Source organism: Echiichthys vipera, assembly GCF_963691815.1.
Source record: "Echiichthys vipera genome assembly, chromosome: 4".
Taxonomy (NCBI): Eukaryota; Metazoa; Chordata; class Actinopteri; order Perciformes; family Trachinidae; genus Echiichthys; species Echiichthys vipera.
The window spans coordinates 20,102,678-20,129,064 of NC_139829.1; the positions used below are offsets into that span (position 1 = coordinate 20,102,678).

The 26,387-nt window shown below is 40.6% G+C and overlaps 1 protein-coding gene across 2 annotated transcripts; it reads right to left on the bottom strand.

Moving 5' to 3' along the window:
- Nucleotides 1–1,862: 1,862 nt before the first annotated feature.
- ap1b1 (adaptor related protein complex 1 subunit beta 1) lies at nt 1,863–25,649 on the bottom strand. Of its 2 annotated transcripts, none has more exons than XM_083913068.1 (22): nt 25,616–25,649; nt 23,671–23,731; nt 22,086–22,191; nt 21,844–21,979; nt 21,514–21,759; nt 21,141–21,331; nt 20,803–21,024; nt 20,516–20,636; nt 20,307–20,402; nt 19,689–19,804; nt 18,159–18,324; nt 17,099–17,197; nt 16,181–16,440; nt 15,791–15,998; nt 14,724–14,753; nt 14,491–14,628; nt 14,251–14,396; nt 14,039–14,168; nt 10,270–10,354; nt 9,758–9,844; nt 9,068–9,222; nt 1,863–3,221 (listed from the first exon to the last, which is right to left on the bottom strand). In XM_083913068.1, exons 2-22 carry the CDS (start codon nt 23,705–23,707, stop codon nt 3,147–3,149), a joined length of 2,850 nt encoding a protein of 949 aa, XP_083769194.1. In that variant the 5' UTR covers nt 23,708–23,731; nt 25,616–25,649; the 3' UTR covers nt 1,863–3,146. The 2 variants fall into 2 exon arrangements, with proteins under 2 accessions (XP_083769194.1, XP_083769193.1); XM_083913067.1 differs by lacking the exon at nt 25,616–25,649 and adding an exon at nt 25,355–25,450.
- Nucleotides 25,650–26,387: the final 738 nt, after the last annotated feature.

Here is a 26,387-nt window from a genome sequence, read left to right on the forward strand (position 1 = left end):
TCCCATCAATCACTGCTGGGTGGCATCAGCACATCCGCGCAGTGACAGGTCTGAGGGATAAACATTACACAGTTTATAGCCCCTTACAATAACCGCAGATGAGCTTGTAACCTTGGCCGATGGGTTTCCAATGCGACACTTTGTAAAGAGACGCTGCTTGTAAAAGGTTTATTTCAGGTTGTTGGGAAAGCGGGCAAATGGGCCTTGAGTTCTTGTAGATATTTCTGGATAAATGCGTGTTTACTTAGACAGCAGACATGAGGGTATTCAACGGTAGAAACACAGTTTGGTTTCGGAGGCTACAGTAAATGAATCTGGGGAGACCCGATTTGTTTTTCTGTTTGGTTAAAAACAATATTAATAATAATACTGTAACAAATGTTAGTATTCCAGCAATAAAGAGTTTCTTTTCCTTGTAACAATTGCATCAAGTCCACACTATAAAATGCATCTTTCTCTAACACAGTAATGAATAAGTAATAATCATCCAATAATATAACACCACCTAATAAGTGCTTTTACTTCTGTACTCTTACTGATGCAAGACTTTGGATGCAGGACTTTTACTTGTAGTTTTGTAATTTCGCATTGAGTAAATGATCTGAAAACCTTCAACACTTATTTACACCAATTATTAAATTTATAAATAATGCCTAAATTTGCTAAATGGAGGCAGTTGGAGGCTTAAAGTGTTGCTATGGATTATTCCGTGTAGGCCAAATAAATAAACTGTATTTTGCCTATTGTTTTGGGAATCAACTGAATAAAATGATCACTTTCTCAGGATTACCTTTTAGTGGTTTGGAAGTCAATACTTGTCCTTCTATAAGCCTGTGAATGTTCTCATTCGTCCAGGTCATCGTTATCCTCAAAGCAATTTCAGTCAAAAACAACTGGACTGGTTGTTTGTCTAGGAAGACGTTTTACCTCTCATCCAAGAGGCTTCATCAGTTCAACTGTGAACTGTTCATCAGTGAACTGATGAAGCCTCTTGGATGAGAGGTAAAACGTCTTCCTAGACAAACAACCAGTCCAGTTGTTTTTGACTGAAATTGCTTTGAGGGGTTGTCCTTCTATACGGACTGAGCCTTTACCAAAATGCAGTTCAGTGGCGCCCCCTATTGGAAGCCATTCATCATAAAGACACAGGATCGATATTATAGATCATACATTAGTAGAAGAGACTCTTGTCACAGCTTTGGACCACTGACTCCTCTCCAGTCTTTGAAAAGAGCTGACCTTCACCATTCACAGAGGAACAGATCTGAGACCAGAGGTGTTTGCATTCACTATCAGGTGATGCAGGTGAAATCCTTGTTATTTACCCAGCAGCTCGGAATTTAATGGAGCTGCTACGCCTTTAAAAAGGTGCACTCTGCTGAGGATAAACCTCAGACTTCACTCATGGCTCAAGGTTGAACAACACAGAGACTGTGTTTGCAAAGCTGTGAGAGCTGCCAAGTCTAACACTGGAGCAGAAGCTGAGCCGCCCATGAGAGGAGACGTAATCGTCTCAAAAGGTCATCAATGATTACAGAATGTACGGTGTGTGTGTGTGTGTGTGTGTGTGTGTGTGTGTGTGTGTGTGTGTGTGTGTGTGTGTGTGTGTGTGTGTGTGTGTGTGTGTGTGTGTGTGTGTGTGTGTGTGTGTGTGTGTGTGAGAGAGAGAAAATGCACAATGCACGCTGGTTTCCAGGCACTTTGAGAATGCGGAGTTCACCGAGCAAATAAAACAGAGATGACGCTTTGCATCTTGTGACACTGGGACTCTGGCACCAGCTGACTGTGCCACAAAAAGAAATGATGTTCGATCATAAACGTCATAAACACTGAAGACTGATTATGTGAAGTTATCAGGACTTTTAATAGTTCTTTTTGATGTACACAATGAACAAAATCATACAAATCAAAAACATCTGATTAAACATTTGATTTTTATTTTTTTTTTAAACAGCATTTCATATGAATCAGCTGTCACCACACACAAAGACACACGCTCAGAATAAACAGCCACCTCTGTTGTAATCTTTACAAGGTGTTCGCGTGGGCACATACGTCCTGTGGAACCCGTAAAAAGGGCTTCAGTGTAATGACTTGGAAAAAAAGGACGCCAATTAATGTGGTCGAGTCTGCAGGTTAAGAAGGGACACTGGATGTAGACGGTGTGCTGCCTATATGTACACACAAGTGTTACAAACCATGGCTTCCTACTTTCAGAGAGTTATCTCACCTGAGCCTTCATCTCAGGTGGCCATGATACACGAGAGGCTGCGGGGGGGATGTGTGTGCAGCAAATACAAAAATCCTCAACACCTGAGGCTCTCTCCCAGTTTGCCACATGAACACTAACAACACGACAAACACAAATCAAACCATGGAATGACTAAGTAGGAGAGCAGGCAGTGGACGACTGCTGTCAGTCAATAAAAATGTCATGGAAAAGTTAAAGAAATGCACACAGACAAAAACAACTGCCACGCACCACACAGCACACATTCTGCTTTCAGGCACAGCAGAGGAGCCGCTCCCTTTGCTAACATAGACACTAAAGAAAACTCAAAACGACAAAGACAGCGATAATGTAGTCTGTAAGCATCTACGCGTCTCTAGGCCCGGACTGCCACTTGATACAGGGGCGGGGTTTACGGAGTCAAAGTCCTATTTTCTACTATATTTTATTTTTAGGGTATACCCTAAATAAATATGCAGAAAGTGATGATTCACCAGCTGACTGCAGACACTAAAAAGAAAACTCCAATTTGCAGAGAAGTGGGGCGAGATAATAATTAGAGAGCCTTGTGCACAGGAATACAGCCGTCGGTCCCCAAAAGAACACAGGTCATCACAGAGTGTTGGACCAAAAGTGTTCATTCAGAAAATGTATCCTGAAATAATATCCTGAAATTAAACTTCTGTAAAAAAAACATATAAAGAGGGGATATGATAAGGCTAGCCAAGACTTCCTGCAGTCTAAGGAAAGAAAAAGAACCAGTAAAATCATTAAACATCCTAATTTTACAGATGGATTGACATACAGAGGGCACACAGCAGGTAGTTGCTCCTGCATTGCGTGAGGTTGTAACATTATCCGTGGGGGTGTCGAGGGAGAGCAGGGGGGAGTCTGTGAGGGCGGCAGCCAGGGTTTTTCAGTTCTTCAGCACCGTCTCGTAGTTCTGGAAAACACACTGGGAAACCTCTGGGGCTCTGCACTTCAGGGAGATCTGAGGGAGAGAAGAGTCGAGCAGGGTTGAATATGATTTCACCGTTGAAATAAATGGGTTTTAAAAAAAGGTTTCATAAATGTTCGCTGTTGGACAAACGGCACACAAGTACATGTCCCATAAACCTTTAACAACAAAATGCACCAAAGAAGCCAATATATTGAGGTCTGTTCATACATTCATGTAGAGACACAGTAGTTGTTTTAATAACTATGTGAAGAAGAATTGAGTTAGTGTAAGTACGATGACGTAATAGCAGGCAAGTCTCAGACTGCCAGACCAGATCTCCAACGCACTGTGTCATCCCTGGAGAGAAGTCTGGCTACATGAGTCAACATTCTGGTATAAGGGTAAAAAACAAACAAACAAAAAAATAACATTCTGGCTTGTTTTCTTAAAAACAATCAAAAACACATATTTTTGTATTCTGTGTAGCTATTGCTTTTTTTTTTAGCTAGTTATTCTTTTAATGTAGCATTTACTTTGTTGAAACAATGTTGTTTGGAGTTAATTTTTAATTTATGTGTATTATTTATATCCTACTATGGTTAGATTAGTGTATGTTTAGTTTACATTGATGCCGTAAAAGCTATATAAGATGGATGGTGGCAGCGTGGGAGGGGATTTTTGTCTTTTTTTTGGGGGGGGGGGGGGGGGGGGGGTACTGTTATTGTTGTGTTGCTGAAATGATATAATAAAAAAATTGTTAAATCACGAAAAACAAAACAAAATCACAGACATTTTGGGCGACCCAAGTCCAAGAAGTATCTTGGTCTTTTTTCCAGGAGACAAAATTACTTATTTTCAGTTTAAAAAATAAAAATCTTTGGATTGAAACTTAGTTTAGTCTCATCAGAGACACAGATTGACACACAGACAGAACATATGGACAGATAAACACACTAGAGACACTCTTTGATGTTTGTCTCAACTGGTGAGCAGGTTTACGATTTGATGCAGCGCCACTAAGTGAGTTTTTTCCACATCAGTAATTTTACTAGAGACAATATTTCCTCAGATCCAGAAACACAACACAGCTGGAGTTTAGCAATAATTGTATCAGGACAGATGCTGTCATGATTCTGCACTTATAAATACAAAAGACAGCCATCCTGAATATTTAAAAATGTTTCACTAATTAATTGCTGCACAATCAAAACCTGCTGTGTGTTCTCCCATTACAAATATAGTACTTAACCAACGGCTATGTGATGTGTGGGAAGTTAAGTAAAAAGTCAAGAACAGCACACACACACTTTTCAGCTTCCATCACCTACATTCCCTAGAATCATATTTGTGCCAGGAGAAAATAGTTTGGGAGGGTTACGGTGTATGTTTGCTCAAGATTGAAAGTGCAGAACCTCTACAATTGGAAGAAGAAATGAAATCTAAAAATAATAAGTACTTAATATTCAGTACTTCCTTGGTTCTGAAGCCTTCAAATTTCAACTGTTTTTTCCCTGTAGTTGAGAAAATGCGACCTAAAATTAATATTTTTTAACATACAGTGTCTCAGTTTGAAACTCCTCTATTGTGAGACTGTCTTTTAGACGCCATTATTATTATAACAGTGATCAGTAATAAACCAGACATTTGGTGAGTGACTGACAAGAGTTTGACACCAGTTCCTCCTTGACTCAATGGAGACCGAGATTTGCCGAAGGCGATTGTGTTTGCGTTTGATACCACAGAGCTGCAATGAAATAATAATAACACTGCAGAGCTTCTTAAGTGCTGCCTCTGCACACTCTAGGCTCTTTACTAATGCATGCTGCTGCTGGCAACATTTAGGCAGCCGCTCTCCTGTCAGCGTGGGGTAAGATGTGAGGAAATGTGGATGTTCTAGCCGCTGTGTGGAAGTTCCTATTAAGAGAGCTAGAAACTGCGACGTTCATGTGTTCATCTTACAGCTTGCTGGTAAAATATTATACATGAGAAAATAACAGACAATAAAAGGACAAAGCAGCCATAGTAAGGAGGGAGGGTGTAATCACCTGAATGTGTGTGTCTGGTATGGATTAAGATATTAAAGTCTTGTTTTTAAATCCAGCGTTCTTTCATCATACTTACACAATGAACTTCAAGTATCAAGGTGATTACATGATTCTGTGTTTCTGATGTTTAAAAACAAAAACAGGTGGTATTCTCTTTTCAACCGAAATTCTCCCGTGACAGACAGAAACATGGGTTCACAACACTGATCGCACAGGTGACGAACCAGCCTGAAAACACCGCAGGAGTCTTAGTAAAAACAGTATAAAAGAGGATCTGGAGCCACTGCAGTTCTCTGATGCAGCACTGCAGCACTGCATAAGGGCAAATCAGAGAAAGGTGACCGTTCAATGCACGATCAAGGTCTGATTAGGGGAAATGTTTCATAATCCTACCTTTTGATATACTTAAATACAACCTTGTTTAGCGGGCAACAGTTGGTTAGCAGGTCAGAATCCAGTCGAATGGTTTAGACCTAATACCCTATCATTAAATGTGTCCTTTATGTCACCTGTAAGTGTTAACTGGGGGTGGGCAATATACATAAGACCCTTTGAAATTGTAAAAGTCATATTGTATTGATAAACTGTATATAGTGATATCATACATTTCAGGATAAATCAATTAAGAAACTTGTTTATGGGTTGAATAATCGGACAACGGCAAAATTAAACTGCATACTCGAGGTTTATTACCTGATGAATAAAGGTACTTTATCATATTGCTGCAAAAATCATTTGAAACCTAATAATAGCAGACAGCAATAGCAGGCAGCCATCATTCTCATCGATTTCTACAGTAACACTACCCACAAACGGTCTAATTCTGTGATATCAAAAGGACAGATACCATGGGGATATTGCACAATCTTTGCACAGCACTTTGGTGTCCATTTCTGTGTCAAAGCTCAATTTTACCAAAACCCTCAGAATTGTCGGCTCAAGAGGTGAAAAGAGAAAGGCAGCAAACATCATAGTTGCCATGGGGACAGGAGATGACAGATTAGGACACCGTGCTTCATGTCAAAATGATAACTGGTGTCCTGATCTAGTAAAAACGAGCTGCGATGGAAGTCAGTCAAAGGGAATTTGAGAGCTACTGACAATTTCACTGTTCTCAGTCACAGCAGGCAGCAGTTTTCAACAAAAAAGCTCTAAAAACCCACTGTAGGCTACAGTACCTGCTCAGCACCAAACAACAGAAAGACAAAGCCCGTGACTGGCTGGGGAACATAGTGGAGCCCTACAGCCAAACTACACGGAGATAACACACGCAACACAAGTAGGCAGGGCAGGTTTTTTACCTGCTACACAGACTGCGTTGGTAGCACGCTGCCAGCTTCACTGCTATTGAGTTTTAATAGAGTTGGTTCTGCAGGTTTCGAAGCTCTGCTGCCTCACACTGTGCAACTGTTTGCTAACAAGTTTGCCGCATCAACCTAAAAGGTGATGATATGGCAATGCTGTGTTCACAACTTATTTCCGTTGTTTAAAAAGAGAGCTAAATGTAAAAAAAAAAAAAAACTCCAACACTGTCTACTGAATATCTTCCATGAGCTGTCATACTACTGTCAACCACCATTTAACTTTCCTCCATTTTCATTGTGCATTGCATTGTGGGAGTAATAGTTCCCATCAACACTATTGTTAATGCATAGTATAACCTAGACAAACTCTAGTAAGAATCACCATGAAGCTATAGCTCTCTGATATGAGATGGGATGCATCATGGGAGAGCTGGAGGCAATTATGTTTCGATACAACAGAAAAGCCCTTAAAACAGCATGGGGAAGCAGCAGTAAAACTCAAACATGCTACGTACCATCTCCACTGATGGTACTGAATCATAATTGTTTCCATGTCTCGTCTTCAGAAGCACAATAAAACCCAGAAAAAAAACGCAGTTGCAGGGCTTTACTTCTTCAGGTCTAAAAATAGCTGCTGACAAAAAGGCTTTAGTAGCTTGCCTTTAATGTGCCATGAAGCAACCAGAGAGCAAGCGGAAGGAGGCGAACATTACAATACACACTGTCCATCCAGCATGGTAGCCTTCTCTTCAGTTAACAAGTTATGATCCAAAAAGTAAGAGAGCCTTTCCAGCCCCTGCTGAGGAAACATTTGAACTTAAAAATTAACATGGAATCAAAAAGGCAGGAAAAGTACAGGACAAGAAAAAAAAAATCCTGAATTAATGAGGTTATGCCACAAATGGATGCACAGGGGGAGAAAAAAGCAACAAATCAAGAGCAATGCAATTAAAAATAGACATGGAAAAAATAAATGCTCTACAAATAATCATTAAGTAAAAATAACTTCACTTCAGACGATTAATCTCGTACTTCATCTCAAGAAATTAATAAATGAGGTCAGTCTGCACGATTAGGTACTAAACTAAGAAGGTGTCAACCGATACAATCTCTGAAGATTTAATGATCAGAGCTGGGTGACTGACAAATGGATTAGTCAAGACCAGAGAGAACAAAAAGACAGTTAATGCCACCTTATAAATAAAAACACGATCTGAAAGCAGACTGAGTGACGAGCGGGGAGGAGAGTCACACCAAGGTCGTCGTTCCAGACTAGTCATGCTGAATTTCTAAGCCAAACACAATCCATCAAGAGCAGAGACTGTGGCACGCTGATGAAGCAGAGACACGCAACAACACAGTCACCAATACTAGCGCACACTCCCCCGCACATTCAACCAGCCTCCCCCCTTCAGCACGCTCACCACTCATTACTGCACATGAGTCTGTCATGTCTCTGCTGTGTCACTTGTCTCCATCCATGACAGTGACAGCATTTCCATCAAACAGACTTAATTCTACACGTCGGACTGTAATTTGTATAACTTCCCTACGCTGTATGTTTGAATGTAGATTAGTAGTGAGGCTATTCTGGATCAAAGTTTCCATAACCTGGGTGGATGGTTTCGTTCAGTAATCCCTTGATTTAAGCCCTGATTCATTATGGGACAGATCTCCAATACCAAGCATATCAAAATGTGTGTAGTCAGTTATTATGATGGGCATGATTACATCTTGGGTGAAAGCAGTGTTAGGGAAAGCGTCAGTCAGTGCACAGTTGATTAAAACGGTAGTGCGGAAGATGGGACTTTTGTTGGACTCATCACAATTTATTTTTTATACATTATATTATAGTCTACTCCTGTGACACTGAAATGATGTAGAGATCTTCTTCCTGCAGTGTAACAACCCTTTCTTAAAAAAACAACAACTTAAAAAACTTGAAATATAAAAAGATATAAACAAGTAGGGCTAATTATAAGGTAAACAATGAATGAAATGTAAAATACAATTTGATGATACAATAGTCGTTATTAAATTTGGTCACTGGAATAACATCACAATGGTATAAGATAAAGTCACAAAACCTTAAAGGTGCGGTGAGATCAAAAGGGAGGTTGGAAATGGGTGTGGTCTGAGCAAAGGCGCCAGACGTAGTGGGGTAGAGAGTAAGGGCAGGCCAATTTTTTAATTAATGTGGGCATTTTACTCCAGGACCGATATCAAGTTCGACATCTCTACCAAAGATGGTTGTTCCCGATTATGTGGCAGGTATAATAATGCTGTCAGAAATAATGTTTTGACAAACTGTATGTACATAAATGTTGCCATGCCAAATCGCTCTTAAAGATCCGTGGGCAAACTTAACTCCCCTTAATCCTGACATGTATTTCCGTTGGAGGCACCACTAACTGTAGTAGGTCTTTAAATGGTGCCTAATAGCTGTCACTGTCAACTATTCCAGCCGTTTCTTTTGGTGGTAAAAAGTTAACACAGCAGCACCAGCACAACTCAGGAATTCAGCTATCACACAAAGCACAGTACTCACCGTGTAATTTGGGTTTCCTGCCTGCACCCGGAGCTCAGCCAGCACCCAGATGCCATTGGTGAGTTTCATGGACTGATACAGCATGTCCTGACCCTCCACTGTACGCTTGGCTATAGTGAAGATGTTGCTACCCTGCAGTTTGTTGGAAGCTGCATCTGTTGAGGGAAGTAATACAAAATGAATAAATATGAACATGCTATTGCTAATTTTGTAGTATTTAACTTCAGTCATAAAAATAAATAAATCATTTAATGTACAAGACGACGCAGTTTTCCTTCTTTATAATATCACCTCAGGCTATCTGTGCAGCAAAGATACAGTCACTAATTTGGAATTAACTTTTCTCCTCAGCCTTGCTGCTGCTCTCCAGTCGGAGCGAAACCATCTCTTTGTTCGCAAAGAAGAAATTTAATCTGTGGGGGGAAATCTCCATTAAGCTGTCATTAGGAATTCTTCTCCAGTTCAGCTGCTCTCTCGCTTGTGTAAAACTAAATTACCACACGTAAATACTGGGACTGCAGCTGATGAGCTCTCATCAAATGCAATTTGTTTCATTAGCGAGCATCTGAATTTTAAATCGCCACTGCGTTGTCAGGCTATTTTCCCATATGAAGAAGCAGCAGCAGGATATGGCTGCATGGTGTAGTGGTAGTGGCAGCGCACTCTCTCTTCCCTTTCCATCCTTCTCACCTGAGTTGAGATGGCAATCTTTGATCTGAAACTGGGACTCGTTGTCATTAGGAATGTCTTTCCATGTGGCCAGGAACACCTGTCGCTCTGTGGACAAAGAGACACAATTAATGGGTGAGTCCAAAAGCAGAGCACACACTGAAATGGAAAGAGAATTGCTATAGGATTTGTGGTAAAGGAAAATGTGCACACAAACATATCAAAGTAGTGAGCAAGTACTTTGATTCAACATTAGTCACAAGGTTTCCTGCTATGGCTTAGGCTCTGGAGCGTTAGCTCGCAGCCTTCTCCTGCTGATAGCCCCGACAGGAGGCAAACACACTTTCACAGAAAGAAAAAAAAAAGATCAAACGGCACATGTGTATGATTTAGGAGCAACTACACAGCCCCAAGAGCTGAGTGAGTACACACACAAAGACACACATCTACGTCACACACAGTATGTGTAGGTCTTTGACGTCAGAGGGAGTTTGAGGCTTTTGAGTGAAGAGGTTTAGCCGAAACGCACTCACCCATCTTCCCGTCCTCTACAAACAGCATGCTGATAGGGTACTGGCAGCTGAAGTAGAATACGTCAATGTTGTTCTTAACAGCCACCTGCGAGAGGAGGAGGGGGTAGAGGAGGAGGAGGACAGGAGGAGAAACAAGAAGCAGTACATAGGTAATTACTTTTCGAGTGCCCTTCAAGGACTGTCATTGCTGGTGCATGTGTGCCGTTTATTGAACAACATGGCTACAATCCTTTGGGAATCTCACTCTCTCTCAAACACACAGGTAATAGTGTATCTATGATGGTATCTATGTTTTTTACTTGCGTCATTACACTGTCTCACAGTGAGCAAGATGCTTTTATTTGCCAAAAAATATCAGCAGGCATTACTTACAAGCTAAATATATCAAAAATAACAATTTCTACAAGCAGCCTTTTTTTACAAAGTGCTTTACATGAGGCTATAAATAAATATGAAAATATGACGAGATAATAGCAGACAGAGGTAAAAGAAAAAAGATAAGACACAAACACAGCTGACAGGTGAGAGAAAATAAAAACAGCACCTAACCGCAGGTCTGTATTTTGGAAAAAGAATGAATTTGTTGGCCTCAGCTGCTCAGATACATCTTTTGACCTCGATGGCAAAAGTACAAGACACTGAGACACAAACACAACTGTGGTATAATGGACCCATCTGAAGTAACAGGTGGCAGAGAAGTGTTGAGGACAGTGAGCTCGGCCAGAGGAGAGCAGCAGAATGACTGGTGAATAATTCATTAAGGTGTCTTATTCCTGGGTGCAATGCAGGACTGCCAGTAATACAGCGACTCATACACAAACTACACAAAGATTCATCCTGTATATTTGTGAACTTAAAGAGCCCTATTATAAAGTATAAATCTGAGGAGATCAGAAGTCAAACTATAGGTCTCATGTACTGAGTTAAGACTAGAGATTGTTGTTGTTGTTAAATGTCCGCGCATGGTTCATCTTTTTGTTTTTTTCTATGTCCGAACAGGCGCACATAAAATGACGTCAGAGCCGCCGTAGATATCGTGCTCAGACTCAGACACGTGCGCACGCTCGTGCTCGCACATGTGCAAACACGCTTTACAAAAGCCCACCTGTAACTTGTGCATGCAAAACAAGTAACATAAGAATACAAATAGTATACCAAAAATAAAAACTGTAATGGGAGGGCAGACTTTCATTTTCAACTGTTAAATTATGTAATTTGTTACAATAACTCACTCTAGAACCGTAAGACAGTTAGATTGTTGATTCCAAGGTTTTTAATATTTAAATGTGGTTATCGTTGCACTATTGTATTGTCAGTAAGTTTGGTGTTGTATGTAAGCTGTATCTAGTATGTATGAATGTAGAGAAATATGTGTATACATGTTCGTACATAGTCAACGTACAAAGATTGTTTTTGTGTTTGTTTGTATTGGATATGTGTGCCTCAACAATTGACTATTAACGATTGTATTAATAAACAATTGTAACGCAGAATGTCAGAAGATTAGCTAATAAGCCAAAAGAGATTCAAATAAAAATGAAATTACATTATACCCACAAATTCCGTGGTATTAATCGTCTCACATTGCCAGACCACACTTCACCACTGGAGTAGTACCACAGCATTTAGTCAGCCTTCACAAATTTGGGGGGCACTGTACCATTTCTTTACCATATGTCAACTTCTGTTACCAGCAGCACATTTAAATTTAACTGCTGTGTCATTGCAGAAAGTTTGCACCAAAACGTACTAAAGAACTGCAGTTATTCATACAATTCTGGTATATCCACTCCGATAACTATAAATCATATTTCTACCACTATTACTGCTTTCATTGCTATTATTCATATCATTCTAGTATAGCCACTGGCATATTTGTTATTAGTAATGTTTCTATTATTATATTGGTTGTTGGTTGTTGTTGGTCGTTGTTATGGTGGTTGCAGTGCATCTCCGGGTCTAGAGCCTAGGGTTTGTGTCTGACGTACCCGTCTATTAAATAAGGTTTTTATTGCCACGGTTGCCGTTTGCTCATGAGAGAATTGTTGGGTCTCTGTACGTCATAAATAAACTATAGTATACATAGATATATAAACCTAGTCTATTTGGAAAGTGTCCTGAGATAACTTTTGTTATGATTTCACACTATAAATAAAATTGAACTTCCCTAAATTGTACTGATTTGTGATGAAAGGGTTTCATTGATAGCTACCACACATCAGTGGTTAAAAGAGTACGCAAAATAATATTCTGTGACATTCTTCCATCATGATAAAAACAGCGCAGAACCTCTCAAAATAAAATATCTGAGATAATGTTAAAACAGACGATAGTACCCATCAAAGCCGGGCCCAGAGGCAGTAGAGTAGAAAGGCTAGCAGGTCTACCGAGGCAGGGGACACAAAGGAGGCATGTGCCGTGTGACCACTAATGACGGCCCCCACCTCGGTCCTCCCCCTCGCCACTCTTATCTTCTCTCTCCAGCTACACACAGCACCTGGCCTCAGTTCTGCACGGTGAAAAGAACCACCCTGATCAAAAACGAGCCAGCCTCTGCCGCTCTTTTTATTTACAACTTATCACAACCGTTCTGAAGGTTGTTTCATGTTTTAATTCTGTTATATTCACGACATGGGAATTCAACAGTATAGCTGAATATCAGAGGACACATTACTAAGTTATTTGGACACATGGTCATATTTTCAATGCCCAACTTTATGTCCATTAATATTTCAATGAGGCATTTATACGTTTGTTCTGTACATGTAAGATGCAATTCATGACAAAGAAGTTGAAATTGAATTTGAGCATAGTAATGCTTTTATTTAATTATCAAAAACTTGAGATGCAGCCATGATTGCTAACTTTGTATACATTTCAATGTAGGGCTGAAGGATTATGGCCAAAATGATAATCATGATTATTTTTAATCAATATTGTAATTGTGATTATGTATCACCATTATTTATTGATTAAGACAAATAAATATATATCTTTTGGCAGTTTTTCAAGCCTTTATTACATAGGACGGACAGGAAATGGGGTGAGAGAGGGGGAGACATGCAGCAAAGGGCCGCAGGTCGGAGTCAAACCCACGGCCGTTGCCTCGAAGACCTTTAGCCCTTTACATGGGGTGACTGCTCTACCAACTCAGCCACCGGCTACCCCAAGACAAAATATTTTTAATTGCACTTTCACATTTAAAAAACAAGAGCTCTGCGTTATTTCCATGCTGTGCTACATTCCTGCTCAATGTACAAATCTTTGCATCAAAATGCATAAGGCTGGACCCGAATATTTGACTATTCAGATAAATGTTTGCTCAGTAGGTATTTGGTTTTAAACTCTTTTTTTCCCCTAATCCTGTAGAATAACAGAATCCTTCAGAATGAATGCCTTTAATTAAACCGAAAGACACATGTTGCAGCACAGTGTCTCAAGCTCAGCTCACCAGGCTAATGTATATAGTGGGAACATGTAAACACTGCAGCACATGCCAATCGATTAACTGTGCAGCCCTATTTCAATGCATCCCTGAGAAATTTCAGGGTCTTGATAAGACCGGTGTGGAAAAAATGAAAACACTTTGCATATGTAACATTGTGCTTCTAGTCTGTATTTGACAATTGACAATGACTGATGGTGACAAGTCGCATCACTGTCACGGGCGGTATACGCAAACACTCAGTCCTGAATCATTCTTGAAAAATGGAAGTTCGGCCAAAACTAGAACAGTCACATAAATTCAAGGGGAAAGTGAAGCCGTTACCTGCAGGTTGTTGAGAGGCTCCATCTTCATCACAGGTCCCACAGTACTGAGGGGAAGGGCTGCTTCAATACTTTGGTTTGGGCTAAGAGGAGTAAGAATCTGGAGGGGACCAGCTGGAGCGAGACCAAAGCTACGGACGGAAACAGAAAAACGTGTCACAAAATATGTAAAGATACAGAAATCGCAGCACATTACTTAGTAGGCCGTCTTACCTGTTTCTGTTAAACTGGATGGCAAAATCAGTCATGACACTCATAGCTTTATTAGTGAGGGTCATCTCCATTTGGATGACCCCAGCACGGCGGACAAAAGCGCCTGATATCTCCAGACCCTTGGCCTTCATTGCTGGAAGCCAAACCTGAACAGAGACAAGCTCAGTTATTTTATCATGGATCCCATCACTGGTGTTACATTGTTCTAGTATTTTCTTATCCCGGCTAATCAAGACTCACTGTTTTAGGAGGGTTGAAGGGTCCCATAGACATACCAACTCCACCTCCAAGATCAAACAGGTCATCCAGACCACCACTAACAGGGGCATTGAAAGAGGCTGGCATTGAAGCTGGAGGAGCACCAAAACCTGTCCCCATCTGTGGGTCACAAAACAACAGCTTACGTTAACACATTCAATGTCACCGAAACTGAGCAATCAAAGCCCAACCAAAGCTCAGACAAAATGACTTACAGCTGGACTTCCTCCAAGGTCTCCACCAAGCTAGACAGGAGGAAAGAAGAACAAGAAATTCAGGTTATCTATTGGTCAAACATTAAATAATATTTCAGAAGGTTTCAAGAAGATGGATGGAGGGGTGTAAAGGTCTAAGAAGTGTCCTCCCGTGATTAATGACAGCTATGGGGTTTACACTATTTACAAGTGACAGCAAGAACCTTTTATGTAACTGACCTTTTGTTGCTCACACAGGTCAGGCTATTAATAGGTTTTGTTCAAATGCTACTCACTAAATGTGTGTATTGTGGTGAGAAAAAGGTTGGGGGTACTGTGAACAAGACTGATGGTTCAATATATATAGTGATACCACAGTGACAAAACCTAACTACTGTGGAAGACAATATTTTGACAAGAAACACGGGCGAAATTGACTAAAATCTAACCTAAATGGAGTGGGAAACATAAACAATGCAACAAAGTGTAAACAGGCAGAGGTTGCTGCTGGGGAAGACTACTCAGAGGACACAGTGGTACAACAGGGGACAAGAGAAGGTTCTAGGCTGGTGCTGGCCTTTACTGATCCAGCTCGGTCCCCTGGACCAACCTCAGTGGGGCTGTAATCTGGGGGCGATGGGGACTGATGTGGGAGCTGAGGTGACTGAGGAGTGTCCGTCCGCAGGGGTATGGGCGGCTGATTGAAAGACATTGCAGAGCCCAGAGATAAGAAAAGAGATGGACTCAAGGATTTAACAGCATGCTTACTTACTGTAGATATCACAAGAATAAAAGATAACTGAATGAAAATGTCAGACTGATGCATGAGAACTACAATAAAAAAGCAGTGATTAAATCAATATCCTAAAATGGCCTGGCATGGTTTATAAATGTTGTGCCCTATCCCTGCATGTAGTTACCGGCTCAGACTCATCCCCCATCTGCAGGTGCAGCATTGAACAAAGAAAGGAAAACACACAAAGGTCAAAAGTAAAGAAAAAAGCATCAAAAGCTAGAAAAAAGATATGCGGTAACAGCTGATCAGAACCCGACAGCTTCACTCAAACAGTGGTGTGCAGCAGACCTACCAGGCTGTCCAGTCCTCCTCCAAGAAGGTCCATAGCACCCATCTGCATGCCAGAGGAGGCAGGTGGCGTTGGTCCGGTGGTAGTCGGAGGCGTCAGATCCAGATTAAGCAGATCTCCGAGGAGGTCTCCCTGGGATGGGATGACAGCAGGGGGTGCCTCAGAAGCTCCAGCAGCAGATCCTGTATCTGGGCTCTCAACACTCTCCCCACTAGCAGAAATAAAGCAAGAGTGAGTTTTATTTAAAGGCAGGAAGGAACAAAAAAAGAGCTGCTTCGCAGATTTGAAGGAAAACATAAAAGAAAAGTCAAGAATCTAGTACACTTGAGTGAACAAACAGTTTTGCCTCCAGTGTTTAAAAAAAAAAAGATAAAAAGAAAGTGCATGACTCACGATCCAGCACTGCCGGGGAGTCTCTTGTGCTGAACACCTCGGCTGCCCTCAACAAAGGCACTGGGAGGTTTGTGGTAGACAGAGGCCAGAGTACCAATGTGACAGATGAGCTCCTCAAGCAGTGTGGGCTCAATCAGATCGGTCTCCTCAGAGATCAGGGGCTTCTCAGCCAGAACCACCTCCTTGGCAGCCACAGGGTCTGTCGAGAGCAGACGCCAGTAGATGTAGCCGCGGTCCCTGAGGTCTGGGTTATCAGAGTCCTGCAGAGAGAGATGGAGGATGAAGGTTTATTATTCATGAAGCATGTTTAATAAATACTTAATGTTGGACTCTTTTTTTGTCTTGGTCCTGATATGAGAGACTGATTCAAAGTGATCAAAAAAGTTCTCAGGGTTTCAACTAAATCAAAGAGACCTAAATGTTATGAATGCAGTATAATTTCAAAAATGCCAATAATATGCAAGACTCTTGTTCACCCAGTGCAACACGAATGTTTGTCCATCCAGTTCATCCAATGTTGTTGCACACGTTTAGTCTTACCAGTACACACGGCCTGTAATAGTCTAAATCATTGGTGTCAAACTGATCCAGTAAAGGGCCGTGTGGATGCAGGTTTTCATTCCAACCAAGCAAGAACACACCCTTTACTGGATCACTTTGACACCCATGGTCTAAATCTTTGTGAAGATTATAACATTCCGTTTTTGTTGACATTGTGTCACAGAGATGAGATTGTTTCTGAATACATAATTGTCAATGGTGTTTTATTAGACTGCATCATGAAAGATGTTTTTCTCCTATTCTTTCATCTTCATGTACATAAATGATAGATGACAAAAGATGAACACAGTGACTCATTTCCACGATGATGAAATCTTCAAACATTACCAGACGTATGTGCGTGCCTGCGTGTCTCACCTGTGTGGCTAGGCTTAACACCTGCTGAACAAGCTCCTGGGTCTCAGTGGGCTTTTTCAAGAACAACTTGACGATTGCCGTCAGCAGCTGCAACTGCACCTAGAGGACACAGTTAAGACACAGAATGTTACAACTGCTCACATACTACTTTTAAATGCAGCTAGTGTAAGTTACCCTGGAAATCCAGATACAATGACAACAATGAGCTATAAACAATGACCTGTACTGATTGAACTACAGTAAACACATAATAAACAACATTTAAACTAATTTTACCTTTCAGGGTTGAGGTTTCCCATGGATGCCACACCCTGTTAAACTGTAAATATTGCTACAAAGGCTTTAATTTGCTGTTAGCAAACAGCACAAAAGGGAACATTTTATGATATTTTAATCAGCTTTTCCTAGGCAATGATATGAGAATTGATTTATCTAAACAAGTAGCTGTAGTCCCACAAAGGCCTGTGGCAGAATACTGTCCAGTGTGAAGGCTGTCTTTTCTACAAAATGTGTCTGAGCCAGATATAAAAAGTGTTCCTATTATTCCCATAACTTCTTGTTAAAGTTGTAGTCTGTAAAATTTTCATCGAGTTAACTGTCTGTTAAATTACAATCTATCACAGAGAGAGTTAAAAAAAATGGTGATTCAGCATATGTCCCACTAATGAAAGTGCTTGTATTTACTACTTTGCCGAGAAATACGATCTGAGTGTCTGTGGCAACTTTCCAACACTAAAGTCAAATGCAGTGGACAGACGCTTTTCATGTCGGTCCCCTTCTCTCTTCAGACCCATTAGCAGTGTGGAGCATATGAAGGCATCATGTAGTATCAGGCAGTGGAGAGCTGCCAATCTACTGACATCATACAGTTGACATTTGGTTTCAAAAGGAACTCTGGGAGATGGGGTTAGCGGCATACCAATGACTAATTATTTCCAACTACAGAAACCATTGTGTGCTGCTTACTGCCAGCACTGACTGCAAATTATGGCTGCCACTACCGTTAAAAATGGACTTCCTACTTTTGAAATAACCTCCTCACACTTTTTTTTCAACACACCTGAGTGCTTTCATCATGGAAACCCTCCAAAAAGCTCTCCAGCAGCTCATCAGCGTTGTCGATGCGCTCAGCATACTCTCCCACAATCCAGATCATGGCGGCACGAGCCTCCGGCTCATCCAGGGAGTCCAGGTTTTCACACAGGGTGGCAATCACACTCTCATACCTGGAAATAGTAACACAAATCCACATTGTAGTCACTCAAATATTGCAAATGTATTAGGAGAGATGCAAAATGCAAACAATCACATGGGAAATGTACTATAATTTACAATGCTTCATTAATCTATTTATGAAAAAGAGCCAGAGAAAGAAAAAAAACTCCAGTAAAACAAGACTTATAGACAGTCACCTTACGTCAACGTTAGCACACACAGAGCAACATTAGCATTATTTTGGTGTTGTGTGTTCTGGCAGCTTGACAAAGCAGATATTACTGTCCTTTTAGCCCTGCTTTGATCTTTGGGTCTTTCACCTGCTAGATGTTCAACCAGCCAATGTTTTCTGCAGTCGATGAATTCATGTGGTTGAGGCATTTCTGATCTGCATTAAGTGCATTATTATCATGGTTATGACCACCAATTTACAAAATTATTTTATTACAAGAAATGCTAAGGCTAAAAGATTATTATTATTATGTCTCATTTATAGAAAAGGAATAAGTTTGAATAGGGAGTGACTCATATAGCCAAAAGACATGAGCCATGCTAAGCTGGTAACTTTCCAAAACTGCTCCCTTGGAGACTCACAACTCAATGGTGTCCTCTGCCGCGTGAGAGAGGTTTCTGTCTGGCACATCTCTCTGACTCTGTTGGATCCACAGCAGAAGTCAGGATTGCACTAAATGTGCCTGACCTTTAATCAGGTGCAATCAAGGCAGGGTTTTCAATGCTGTCTGCTACAAACTGCAGAAAGCAAATTGCTCAGTTAACTTTATTTGAGATCTGTTACAGACTATGCCCATGTAATTTCTATGCACTTTCCCTCCTCTACAATGAAACCTCCCGATGCAATTTATCATTCCACCCTCAGGTTCTTAACTGGGGATGGCTTTAAAACGCATCATTGTTTACTACACAAGACAGTTGGTTGGCAGGCATTGGCAGTGAGAAGAGAAAGATACTAAACGATAGATCATTTTTACACTGCACCGGGTCCCAAGAAATCATCAAGTTAATACTGAGACTGACAATCTGCAGAAGTGTGTAAAATCAGACAAGCTAGTCCCTTGTATCCCCTTTGACTGACAGAACAGGGTACATGCATGTGTTTTCTTTCAATTGATGATGTCCCTTATGTCCTTGGTCTGCTTTTTATACAATTTGTTGCTGTATCCTAGAACTTTCATGTGCATTTATTTTGTACTATAACCAGGGGTTCCTTGTAAAAGAGAGCCTGCTCACAATGGTCTTCCTCGCTTAAATAGATGTTTCAATTAAGCACAAGCTCAATGTTCTTTACTCCTCAACTGATCTTGATAATGCAGGGTTTTGTGCAGATGTCAACACTGATGCTTAAGAGTTAACTTACTTGTTTGGGTACTTGCGGAAGATGTCCTTGATGACCACAATGGCCTCCTGCACCACATAGTTGACCTTTGTTTGGATGAGGTCGAGCAGTGTGCTGACACAGCGCTCCGCCGATTGCTAATGAATGGAGAGAGAAAAATAAATCTCTCAGAATAGGTCTGCAAATTTAAACAGTAGAGGCAAATGCATATAAAATATGTGCATATAACAGGCATATATTACTCAATACATCTGCTGAGCAAAACCCTTTATAGCAGTGTAAAGCTCTGCAAATCCTGTTCTTCGTTCCTTGCTGCCTTTAAAAAGTATGAGTGTGTTCTATTGAAATTTTTATAGAAAAAGACTAGATATACTCTATAGTCTGACATGTCCAAAATGGAATCTACAGTTAAGCCTATTATAGTGTATTATTAAAAACACACAGCACTGTGATGATGACAGAGCTACCTTGTATCAATTATAAAAACACTGAAATGGTGCCTGAGTGGTGGCCTTTTGTGATTTACAATGTTATGATCTGAGAGTCCAAGGACTTGCTATTTTGTTGCACAACATAGCTGACACAAGGGTTTGACCGACAAAACATCTGGCGTCAGTCAGCGACATAATTTCCACCCACCTCTACTTTTATGGCACAGCGGCCAATGGCTCTGACCGCTTTACGGACAAAGTCCACATCCACCTCAGTGGCGTACTCCTTCAGTTCAGCCAGGACCTACAGCAAGACAGGCAAGCATTAGTCACTCAGATGCTCTTGTGAACAACCTCTTTGCTTTCTCAAAAAAAACATTCCAACACAATGAAGTAATACAGCTGTTGGTCTGTTACCTGGGCGATGTTGGCTTGAGATGCAAGGCGAATCATGATGTCCAGCTTCTCCAATTTGACATAAATTGGGTCATTGTACTTTACAAAGAAAACCTTCATCTCATGTTTCAGGATCTCTGGGCTAAAAAAAAAACCAAACATTTGTTGTTAACTGTAATCAACTTATACAACATACAATAAAGTAAAAAAGGGATCTTGCTGAAATGCACCATGCTACAGTAAATGCAACTTTTATTAGGACCTAATATTCCCAAAGTATGAAGAATACTAGCCCTCCCCACATTTACCGTCTCTGTACGATGAGGTTGATGTTTCTAAGAGCCACATATTGCAACTCTGGCTCTGCAGAGAGGAGAGTAACCAGTGGAGGGGCGAGCTTCTTCAGCAGAGTGCCATAGTAGTCCAAGTCTTTGGGTAGCATCTCCATGAACTTCATTAAAACTTTAACAGCTGACAACACCACTGCAGAGTTGGCGTGGGAGAGCCGTGGGGTCACACGCTCACAGATGCTAGTAGATGTTGATGACATTGGGAAAAAAAACAGAGAGCAGAAAATTACACAGGATTTACTGGGAGTATTTGCTAACTGCCATGCAGTGTTAATGAAGACAGTGCTTTCTTTTACCTTTGGGACTCGCGGTCATCCCGAGGTGTGTAATTGGCCAGGCAGTCAAGAATGAATATCTGTCCCCACTCTGTGCACTCATTTAAAGCCGTCAGCAACTTGTTGATGGTCTGAGGGTTCAGGTCCAGTAGATTGCTGTTGGGGTGAGACTCTGCTATCTCAGACAGAGCTGCCACTGCATTTGCTACAACCTAAAGATGAAGACAAGAGTACAGATAAATGCTGACGGAAACAAAGAAATCTCCAGCTACATTAAGTTATAAATGAGAGGCCGTTTAGCAAAGGGCTTATCAGTGAAAGGCAGAGCTGGGGCTTGTAGACAGCTGTGTCCCCACCCTGAGTAAGAAATCTAATCTGGCTGGCTCAATATTACCATTGGGTTGGAGTCAGAGATGAGGTCTTTAAGAGTGTCCAGGAAGCCTTGGTCTTCCACCAACTGGGCGTTGATATCATGGAGCTTTGCTACACACACAGCTGCTGTCTTCCTCACATACGGGTCTTCATCCTTTAGACATTTCCTCAGTGGCTCACAGAGGTACTCAGTGATCTTGTCCACACGGATGCAGCCCATTGTACGAACAGCAAGGGCCCGGATTAAAGGATTAGGGTCTTCACAATCCTAGAAGGGGTTCAGACAAGTCAGACTTTTTGTCATGACTTTTGAATTCTTTAGTTTTTAAATATTCATGAGATTGAGCTTTACCTTTACAAAGGTGTTAACAGCCATGATAGCCATGTCCGGCTGACTCTTGGCATAGTTCATCAGGTAGAGGTAGACCAGCTTTTTCAGTTCCAGATTGTCCGTCTGCATGCAGTTCACAACATCTGGGAACAGAGCACTGAAGGAGGGACAAGTTATGTGACTACTGACTCAAAATGGAGGGTGATTTGTTTGAGTGCATTATTTCTGTTTGGATGTGTCAGACATCAGTTCCCCTGGCTCACCTGACATCCTTGCCAACTGTCATGGATGCAATAACCTTCTTCACAGCCTCCTTCTTCTTCTCTTTCTTATCGCTGTTTAGCTCTGCCTTCAGCTCAAAGATCTCCCCTGTACACACCAGAGAACAAACGGCCATTGCACATTAGCAATCCATTTGGGATTTAGGAAACTGGAAGCATTGACCAGCAGTCAGTTTCTGATACTGGTGAGTGGTAGTGGTTGTCAGGGTGTTGTTTAGATGCTGCAAGAAGCCATCCTGATGAACAGTGCATGATTTATTTTTCTTTCGTCACCTGCATTCTTTGTGCAACCAGCTCACTGTGGCTGCTGCTTCTTCTACCATTCTTTCCTTGCAATATATAAATCTAAAACTTGTCCTTATCTTAAAGTTTTTAACTAACAATGAGTTAGCACATCACCGACTTCGGTGACTAAGGAGACGCTTTCAAGAGCTGCTGCTCCTTATAAGCCTTTTAGTGGTCCAGTGATAAAAAGCCTATATTACAGAGCTGCAGCAGGACGTGCTCCTCTGCCAATATTAGTAGCTGAACAGCGGCAGACTAACAGCTCCATAAAACAGGCTTGTTACCTGACTATTGAGTAGGTCTCCACAACAGAATAATATTGTTATTAATATCATGAAATGATCACATGTTGGGGATGCCAGTCATTTTAGTTTTTTCTTGCTTTGCAACTGAAAGAGACTCAACTTTAATTTGTTTGCATTTCCGTGTCACTGACATGTTAGACTGTAAAAACATTAATTGTCAGTACAGTCAATTTTGGGCTTAAATTTGAGGAACCTACTCTGAGTTTTTCCCAGACATTGTAAACCACTAATTACTCCCAATCTCCTTTAAGATGTTAAGAACAGACTACACACAGCAACATCGGCAGATGAACACATACAGCACACACTGAAAGAAACATGCTCTTATGTCTCAAGCAATCCCAGCAAACTGTATGAGTGTATATAGTAGACTGTCACTCATAAGCGTTTGCTTGCATTTCTAAAGCCCGCTGTGTGAGAACATGCACAGTTCTGTGTCATGTGAGAGGGAGCAACACAAAAACAACAGGAGGCACAGCAGGACAGTTAAATCTCTGACAGCCAATGCACAATATGTCTAATCTGATTTACAATAAGCAGAGCTGTTCAGTTTTTGGCAACAACGTCTTCACAAAGCAGAGTGATCTTTAGTTACATTTTGTCAGGGTCTAGCTAAGTCAATTAGATAGTGTAACAGGGTATATATATATGTAACAACTTAAACATCAACAGAATATGCATAAATGTCTTGAGGAAATCTTAAATTAAGTAAGCATTTTTGGCTTCATAGATTGCATGGTAATTAACATGTAACACATTATCTTTCTCTGAAGCCACTGAACAGCAACCAAAAGTTGAGGTCTCCCTCTGCAGAAATGATAATTTAGCACCAACCAGCAGGCCATGCAAAAAAAAAAAATCAACAAAGCACTTATAATGTATGGATGCTCGCAATGATGAAAACTGTAACTTGTCACTGAGGTGCTTTACATGTTAAATCAATTATCTTATTTAACAAATTAGCCTAGCTATCAGACCTTTCTTGGTAGTGGTGAAGTATTTGGAGTCCGTCATCTTGGATCCGAATTGTCGATTCTCCTGCAAAACATAAGAGAGGGTGAGATCGATGAGTGGAAACTTTGAGCATCACGAGCAACAGGAAACACAAGAAGTGCAATCACAGTGAAATAAAAGGAATTCCTGCCTTTCCTGAACAAAAAGCAGTGATACATGAGAATACAAAATGGATTTTTGCTTAGAAAACAGACACTAATATCTCCCATTTAAACATGTATCTTGTTGGTCAGCATGTAACTATGCATTTCCTGGTGGTGATTTCCACTCTTGGTGCAGCACCTCTCCGTAAAGGGTATTCTCCCATTTATGCAATAACGCTTTGCACTACAAAATTTGAAAAATAATGCTCAAGTAAAAAGTTTAACGCAAAACGAAATTCTGAATAAAAACTGAAACATTATCCTGCTGTGAGGAAAGTAAAAACCAGGATTTACACAAAAACATTGAGCTGTTGTTTTCTTTTAAGAAATGTGTGCACATGATCATTCAGTTCATATGATGTTGCCTTTTATTTCTTAGCTGGCCCTGAATATACAATGAGTCTGGTTTCAATGTTAACAACATGAAAAATTGTGTCTTTTTTAGTGGGGACCATAATGTATTGTTATGAATGTAAGTTAACGTCATACACAGTAAAAACATTGATTCGTCTCTGTTGCAAACACTGAAACCATTATTATGGCTAGGCAATTAATTAGCCTTTCGTTCATTCAATTAAAATGAATGAGAAGTCATTAATTTTTTTCCTCCTTTTGAACATTACAATCTTACATTATGATGACATAAGTAAATTTAAGAAGATAGCAACAAATGAAACAATACAAAGTAAATTAATAAATACAAAACAGAAATTGAAAGGTAGGCTATATAACCACATTTCTTTAAAAAAACATCGTGTATTATACCAGCTCTCTTAATACATTTCTTATATTTAATAATATAAATAGACTCAAATATATTTCTAAAATTCAATTTTGAAGGGATTTAACGTTTTCCTTTTAAATCCACCTCTATAGATGTTAAATCTATAGAGATTGTAGCATCAGTGTTATTTTGCACTGATAAAGTTTAATTTAATGAAACCTGCAGGGACAATGTGATGCTAACAGAGAGTGAAGCTAATAGTCGTCTGATGAATGACGGAGGCCTTACAGTCATTAACTGTAAACTTTCCATTAGCGACAAAGAAATTCGTCTACAGACTTGGTTGTTTCATGCATCCACAGTAACATCAGCTTCATTATTAACTGAGCTAACAGGTCGCGTCAGCTGTCAACGCCAGATGCTAACCGTTACCACAACTGTCGACGTAGCTAAGCTAACAAGCTGATTATGGTACTTCTGCACGATAATTCATGCTCCTGCGGCGCCATACTGATACGAAACTAACAGAATGCCCTTAAATGGTTTACAGACTGACAACATGAACACTTTACACTAGCTGACTTTAAAGTTATCACTGCTGCTAACTTAAAGCCGTAAAAGTAAAGGAACTGTTCGCTAACTGGCTAGCATCAGGCTACCATGACGTTAGCATAGCAGGCTCGAGTTTACAAGAAAACTACAAATACGGGACGGTTAAAGTTACTTAAATGGGTACAGATCTGTCTGCGATTTACGATTGCTATTCGGTCAATTACTCACGCATAATTGATTCGCCCATTCTTGCATGTTTGCGGTAGTTTAGATGAATGAAACTGGTGCTAAATGCTAAACTGTCTGGTGCAGTGTGCCTGCCTGGACACTTTTCTCAGGTCGCGCAGCTGAGACATGACCTTCTGAGAAAAGGCTTAAGGAAGTCTTTGTTAAGCTCTTAATCTATCGGCCCGATTTAAAACCCTACCGAACGAATTAGCCTACCTTCTGGAGTTAAAATTAGACTCAAAACCTCCACAAACACCTTACCGTGACAGGCGTAGTAGTAGCTGTGATGGCCTTCGTCCCCTCCCACTTGATTTACTTCCGTCTTCACACAAAATAACGTTTACAAGCAGCGTCAGCTTTCAAAGATCAGAGGCGAGTCTAGAGTCTGGGGGGCCCTGGCCGAAAATCACAGGGGGCCCCTCGACCCAGCATTCATCACCATTATATCATAAATAATCTGACACCAACTAAAACGATTCAAAAGTGCATATTTTAGTTATTTTCAAAATAATAAACAAAATAACTTGTAATTCAAACGTATCAATATGAAAAACAATGAAAAAAAACAGGGGAAAAAACAACAATAAAAACTTGGGTCAGGTGGGTCCGCCTTAGGGGGGTAGAGTCTCCTGTCATTGCAAACTTTGCGCATTGTCACTGGAGGGACATTTTAAAACTGGTCCACTCTTTTTCGATTTGTGCTTCATAGAGTCCATTTCACTAACGCTGAATTGGCTAAAATACACCCTAGTCACAGTGATGCTTGTAACCGCTGTAAACATGTTTCTCCACCGACTCACAACAGTTGGATACGTGAAATTATACAACGTCTGCGGTTAGAGATGTTAAGGATTTCACAGAGGGAATCTTTGACAGCACTCCACCAAACCTGGGACCCACTGGTGGCTTTTAGTAGTAAAAGTCTCACTGTTACTCCTGATGATGCTGAGGAGTTCAAGTACAAAAAGTTAGTATATCACATTATGCGTGGACAATGATAATGCGTTCATCAATGGTCACATTTTGACTTTTC

What these genes read in the sequence shown, in the direction of transcription:
- ap1b1 (XM_083913067.1), bottom strand. Translation starts at nt 25,381, where the DNA reads ATGCAAGAATGGGCGAATCAATTATGC. An exon ending in CTTCACCACTACCAAGAAAG is followed by an intron (nt 22,192 to 23,670) that starts GTCTGATAGCTA and finishes TGGTGTGTACAG; the next exon opens with GGGAGATCTTTGAGCTGAAG. An exon ending in AGCCTCTCAACAACCTGCAG is followed by an intron (nt 10,355 to 14,038) that starts GTAACGGCTTCA and finishes CTCCTCTCGCAG; the next exon opens with GTGGCTGTTAAGAACAACAT.